Source organism: Protopterus annectens, chromosome 4.part0 (genome assembly GCF_019279795.1).
Source record: "Protopterus annectens isolate FY-2018-M chromosome 4.part0, PAN1.0, whole genome shotgun sequence".
Lineage (NCBI taxonomy): Eukaryota > Metazoa > Chordata > Ceratodontiformes > Protopteridae > Protopterus > Protopterus annectens.
Genome location: NC_056733.1, coordinates 417,104,655 through 417,111,707, shown reverse-complemented (window position 1 = coordinate 417,111,707; position 7,053 = coordinate 417,104,655). Strand labels below are relative to the sequence as shown.

Sequence of the window (7,053 nt, the reverse complement as noted above, 5' to 3'; positions counted from 1 at the left end):
GTAAATTTCGAAAAATCTGCCTTGTTGTCCTGTCAGTCTGTCACATACATAGGAGCAGAATTAAACACAAAAGAAACATTTGCAAGATTATCACAGGAAAGAGTTTCCACTATTCGTCAACAAGTGTTAATTCTAATGCAGAGCAAAAGGATTCAAGTCAGATATGTCCTCCAAGCTCTAGGCTCCATGGCAGCTGCCATTCTTCTTGTCCCATTAGCGCATTTCCACATGAGAATCCTTCAGTGGCTTCTTTTCATGCAGTGGTCTTTCCAGGAGCTACCCATGTCTCACATGATCCTGATCACAGAAACATGCAAACGGCACCTTTCTTGGTGGATGGTCTCCCCACTAGTGATTCAGGGCAGACCTTTCATACAACCCCCTCCGGTAGCCACAGTGACCATGGATGCCTCCCTGATACGGTGGGGGAGGCATTATCTAGGCAGGACAGTCCAAGGCACTTGGCAACCTCGCGAGTACCATCTGCATATCAATGTCCTAGAAATGAGAGTGGTACTCCTAGCGTTGCAAGCCCTTCAAGACTCTCTTCCTTCTGGGACCATTGCAATCCAAACAGACAACATGACAGTGGTGTGGTACATCAACAAACAGGGTGGGACCAGGTCTTACCCCCTTGTGTCGAGAAGCACTCAGACTGTGGCAATAGGCGATTTCCTCCCAACGTTTTCTGATAGTAATGCACATCCCTGGGAAATCCAGCGTTATAGCAGACAGGCTCAGCAGAGCTATCCTCATGCCTCACGAGTGGTCTCTGAATCAGGAAGTTGCGGATCTTATCTTCCGCAAATGGGGACAGCCTTGCTGCAATCTATTTGCCACTCCTCTCAACAACAAAAGCAGCAGCTACTTCTCCCTACTTCCTCTTCCAGGTCATATACCCAGAGATGCTGAAGTCCACGATTGGCCTCAGGGACTCCTTTACGCTTTTCCTCCTTTTCCCCTAATACCAAGACTCATACAGAAAGCAAAATCATTGGGTTGCAAAATGATCCTCATTGCCCCATATTGGCCTCGACAGATATGGTTCCCGTTCCTGCACCTCCACCTTCTGGATCAACTGTGGATTCTGGACCCGGTTGTAGATCTTCCAATTCATCAATCAGGCGGGTTGCCCCAATCCCTTCAAACTCTCCAGCTCACAGCTTGGTTGCACCACTTCCAACCTTAGGCAGGCTTTCCAGTATCTCCCCAGCAGTCCGTGATATTATTGTTTCCTCACATAAGTCTACTACGAGGAAAATGTATGCTAGTAAATGGAAACAGTTTTCTTACTGGGCAGAATCTAGAAATTTGGATCCTTTCTCGACCCCAGTCCATGAAATTCTTGAATTTCTAGCACAGCTTTTTCAGTCTGGTGCGGCTTCCGCTACCATTAGAGTACAGCTAGCTGCCATTTCTAATTTTCATATCGGTATGTTTAATTCTAGCATAATGTCTCATAAGCTCTGAAAGGCCTTTATGAGAGGAACATCTCTTCTTAGACCCCCAGTTAGAGATCCTCCTCCTCCTTGGGATCTCAATTTAGTTTTAGCTTCCTTAATTTTGCCTCCCTTTGAACCGGCAGCATCATGTTCCTTAAAATTTCTTTCTTGGAAGACAGTTTTTCTAGTTGCTATCGCTTCAGCTAGATGTGTCTCAGAACTTCAAGCACTATGTGTTTGTCCTCCTTACCTGGTGTTTCACAAGGACAGAGTTTCTCTGAGGACCAATCCATCCTTTATCCATAGATCTCCCAGTTTTCTTTCCCAGTCACAGCAACAAGGCAGAATACAAGCTCCACCAACTGGATGTGCACAGACAGTTGCATTTTTACCTCCATAGAACTAAGGAACTAAGAAAGTCAGACCAGTTATTTATTTCTTATGCTTTCAACAAACAAGGTCTTCCAGTTTCTAAGGTGACCTTATCCAGATGGTTATCTGATACTATTGCCTTTATTTATCAGTTACGAAATAAAGAGCTACCAGCTAAACCAAAAGGTCATTCTACTAGAGCATTAGCCACCTCTGTAGCCTTTCAGTCTAGGTTGCCCATAGACTCAATCTGCGCAGCTGCCACTTGGGAAAATCCTCATACTTTTATCTCTCATTATACGGTGGATATGGTCTCCCGGAGCAGAGCTTCCTTTGGTTCTGCTGTTCTGAAGAGTCTGTTCCAATGAGCCACCTGGGATTTTAGGTGCTAGGGACACTGTCCCAAAGAGCAAGAACAAAGGTGAGATAGACAACTTAACATAAAGAAGTTATGTACCTACCATAACGTTCCATGTTAGTTGTCTTCATCTCGCCTTCCTTCTTGCTTCCCTCCCTCCTTCCCCCTTCCTAGAGGATTGAGAGGAGTTCCTTTTGTTTTCACTGGCTGAGTATCTTTTATTACTTCACATGACAGGTAATTTATGACTCTTTCCTTGTTTAGGTGTATTGGGCAACCAGTTTTTAGGTAACTGGTTACTCTACTTATGTCTAGTGTGTGCTATCACAAACGAGATCTGGGAAGCTGACGCTGGGCATTCTGGGATAAGGGGTAGCCTCGAGCCAGTAAACAGCTCTCGAGCTATAGAAGATGGCCGAGTCGGAGCCGAGGATCGGCTCCAAACCCAAACAGCAAGAAGGAAGGCGAGATGAAGACAACTAACATGGAAATATTATGATAGGTGCATAACTTCTTTTTCTCTGACCATCTTGATCGCTCTGTAAGGTATTCCATAGTTTATTTAGTACCTTTTTTATATCAGCAAACAAGATCTGGGGAGCTTTCCTACAGCATGATGGGATAGGGTTTTTCAGCCACAAGCTAGTAGAAGACCTCGAGCTTTTGTATATGACCGAGTCAGAACCGAGGATCGGTTCCAAACCCAACCAGTTAAGAATGAAAGCGAGATGGACAACACACATGGAACGTTATGGTGAGTACATAACTTCTTTTTTCTTATGGAGCTCTCCTATCTTTACATTTGAGGGTGATGAAAGAAGGCAGTAGACTCTCACTTATTAATTGCATTTTCATTATAAACATTAATTACAGCTAACTTTTACTTTTCTTTCAGACAGTGACAGAATTGTATCAGTTTAAATTCAAATACGGTGATGACGGTCCTGCCATGGATTTTGTGAGGTAAAATATTTGTTTACAAAATTAAGTAAACTGCTTGCTGTTTTGCTATGCTGATCAAATAATGATATAGTGTGTGTTCAATACATGGATCATCATTGCATAGCCTGATGTATTTGCATCTTACTTCTTGCACCAGCCAGGTTCCCCAGAGCTTTGGCTACCCCCCATGTGCTCCAGCTGCCAAGAGTGCTCAAGGCACTCGATATAAAAAGCATCAAAACACTTCAAAGCTTTTTCGTATGTGTGTGCTTGTATAAATCTTTTGTGAGGAAATGTTTCTTTTTTGACTAATACATTTTACATTTATTAAAGTTTTCTGTGTTTAGGATAGGATATTGTGCATATGAGTGATTTTTAATCATTTACTTACTTCAGAACCACACTTTTTTTATTAAATCACTGCTGCAGTAGCCTTAACTATATGAAGTTGTATCTTGCCTATGATATAGCAGCTGGATGACTTTCAAAGCTTAGGGGCAGCTTCCATATTCTCAGACTGTTGACAGCTTGGAGAGGGCTGGAGAAAATCAGTGGTCTGGGCACAAAGCCCTTTAGAGCTTTCCTGTTGCAAGAATGCTCCTCTCTAAGGCTTTTGAGGCTCAATGGGCAGGTAGTTTTTCCTCCATTGCTGGGCAGATAAGTACCCTTTTAATGGGAAAAAAGTCTTCTACATTGTATTTGTATAGCTGAAATTCAGCTATGTCTTTTCTAAGACAAAGTGTTTTACTAGATTGTCACATGACTTTTAGTCACTTTTTACTGAGAAGCACATTTTTACTGCAGCAGTGATCATTTCAACATTTACAGTTTCAGTACATTTTCATCTGTACTTTCCATTTACTTAGAGTTAACAGATATGTATAATTAGTTGGAGGTGAGGGCTACAGAGAAAGCTTCACTTTTTATTTTCTTGTATTTTATTTCAAAAGTCTACAGTTGTATGTTTTAGTACAAAACATTTCTTTCTGCCTGATGTGTGATATATTACTTTTTAGACTTATTGTTGTACATAGAAAATGAGGGAAGATGTACTTGGGGTTGCCACCTTTGCATCCTCCATTTGCCTGACACAGACTGCATATTGTTATGCCTAAACTCTGCATATTTTTACAGTTGCCACACCTCCCTTACAAACCACATTGACAGTCATTCAGTTCTAGTCCAGGTGTAACATAGCCAAAGCTCAATAACAACAACTTGCACCAGTTAATGTGATGTTTATTTTAAATAAAAAAATCAGTGATAAGGTCATATGCAAAAAAAAAAAAACAGTATGTATACTGGCTGCTACTGCAAACTGTTGCACACTGTGATCATGAAAGGAAAAATTACACACTACTACCAAACAAAAACAAGAAATAGAAAACAGAAAACATACTACAAATACAGGTATATGAAAAAAAATCAGAATCCCCAGCATTCACTGAAAAAAATGCTGAAAAACACCTTAAGTATTTTTTCCATAGGGCACCCCCCCCCCCATACGCCCTGAATTTATATATACCAAGTTTTCGGTTATACAAACTCAAGGAAGGGGAATCCCCCCCCCCCCCCCAAAAAAAAAGGTCATCATTTCTGGCACAACTCGCCAACAGTGATTTCCTATGGAGGAACTCCTCTTATCGACTGACTGAATCTCAGGCAATTGAAGCTGAGTGTTCAATATTCTTCCACCTGTAAGTTACCCATGACTGCCATATAAGCTCATCATACTCTTTGAAAAATCATACTACTTTGTGCTTGAAGGCATATTTGTTACTGGGCTTCCCAGCCTCAAGAACTGTCTGGTTGCCTCTAACAAATGTTTGAAACTGAGCACAAGTTTGGATACCTTTACTCATTTATGTATTACATGCTGTATTGTCTGTAATCATTTTGTACTTCCACTTTTATTATGTATTTGTGGAAAATACAATAAAAAGGATTTAAAAAAAAAAAAAAGAAAGAAACTGAGCACAAGTTAAGTTAATATTTAGTTTCACCTGCAGTTCATCTTTTTTTCACAAGTATAAGCATTTTGTTCCTTTGGTTTGTCCATGAATTTGACATTAAATACTTACTTCCGTGTTTCTAGCTGCGATGGATAGCACAAACTGTGCTACTTTTTATAATGTGCTACAGTCTGTAGCTTTACAAAATAATTGAACCATTCTCAATAAGGAATACTTCTGTTTGTTCAGTGACACTGACACAGCATTACTTAAAGCTCAGTAGACCAAATACAGTGCATTTGTGTCCACACCCTTTATTTTTAAGGCATCTATTGGGGTGGCCAAGGTAGTGCAGCAGTTAGCATTGTCACCTCACAGCAAGAGGTTCTCTGGTTTGATTCTCATCTGGGGTACCCTCTGTGCAGAGTCTGCATGTCCTCTGTGCTGTGGCATGGGTTTCCTCCAGGTGCTCTGGTTTCCTCCCAAAGACAAGCAGTAGGTGGACTGGACACTCTAAATTGGCCATAGGTGCGAGTGTGTGTGTGAGTGAGTGGTACATATGAATTTCCACAGCAAGGCTAGCCACCTGGTGGTGTAAACCTTGGCTCGAGATAATTGTCACTGTTGAAGTAACATCCTGACTCTATCTGCAAAATTGCAAAAAGGGGTCGAGGATGGATGGATGGATGCTGCAGTGCATAGTTCATCCCAGCTTGCTGCTTCTTAAAGCCTGAATACATGATTTGTTTTTAAAGAGCTACTGTCAAAATCATACAGTTCTTCAGGTGTGGAAATGCTTCTGCTGCAGTTTAAGTCCCAAAACCCACTTTCCCACCTGTGGGGGTATTGTCTTAATCAGATGCCACTATAGCTCAAAATCAGTGGTTATCTAGCTTTTTCCGGAGCTCCCTTCTGACTTCCTGCATCACTACATACACTTTGGAACAGTGATGTTGTTGCACTCTAGCTTTGTTACTGATTAGTTAAAGATTTAGAAGAAATGGATATAGCACTCTTCCTCAATGATACTTCTCTCTGAGAAACTATCTATATTAGCCTTCACCAATTTCCTTATTAAAGGATAACATTTCTGGCTAATTAAATAGCTCATTTTGCTGAGCAGCACTCCATAGGTTTTGAAACAGCTGGCAGCAGTGATAACCACCGTATTGCAATATGCTGCACAATCTCTGTCTGGTCCTGCTTGAAGAAAATAAACACTTCTTTCAGTTGCATGACTTTTTAGCACAGAATGCAGTTTCACTATGTACTTCAGAACTAGCATTTTGGCATGAAATCATGCCAAGGCTGGAATATTTAACATAGTTATTTAGCAAGTGGCCCAGGCAGTTAGCTAGGATTTTGTATGTCATCTCTGTATGTAGATGGTTTACTACACACTTGTGCTTGCTGAAACTGAGAAAAGCATTGCTTGCTTCATAACAGGATACATTCTGCAAATGTAATCTTTTTTGTAGTGAGATGTTTGATTATGGTAAATATGGCTTCAGTAGACGTTGCGGTCCTCATAGAAGTTATTTTGGAGAAATATTTATGAAGATCCTGTGGAACATAACAAAGATGCTAAATGGATAGAAGAATTAAAAGAAAGAATAAGAAATTCAAATGTATAAGATATGAAATGGGATGAAGTAACGGCCAGAGAGATAGAAACAAAGTTAAGAAAAGCCTCTAATTCCGAAACCCCAGGCCTAGATGCAGTACCTAACTTCTGGCTAAAAGTATTAACAATCTTTGCACGAAGATTTAGCCATGACTAAGAAGTATTTATATGCGCACCCCAAACAGACACCAGCCTGGCTAACAACAGGAAAAACAATGCTCCTACTTGAGAGTGAACCTGCCAGCTTCCCTAAAAACTATAGAGCAATAACTTGCCTTCCGACAACATGCAAACTATACACTGGAATTGATGCCAACAGTTTATAGTCATTTAGATGAAAACTCAACTATGGCAATAGAACAA

General features: G+C 40.8%; 1 protein-coding gene across 1 annotated transcript in view; it reads left to right on the top strand.

Annotated features, from left to right (window-relative positions):
- The first annotated feature begins 3,080 nt into the window (after positions 1–3,080).
- Positions 3,081–7,053, top strand: part of LOC122799362 (HORMA domain-containing protein 2-like) — a 1,372,365-nt gene continuing 1,368,392 nt past the window's right edge. The window contains exon 1 of the mRNA XM_044068364.1: positions 3,081–3,135. Within this exon, the coding sequence (XP_043924299.1) occupies positions 3,122–3,135 (14 nt within the window). The 5' untranslated portion in view covers positions 3,081–3,121. The remainder of the gene's footprint in view (positions 3,136–7,053) is intronic.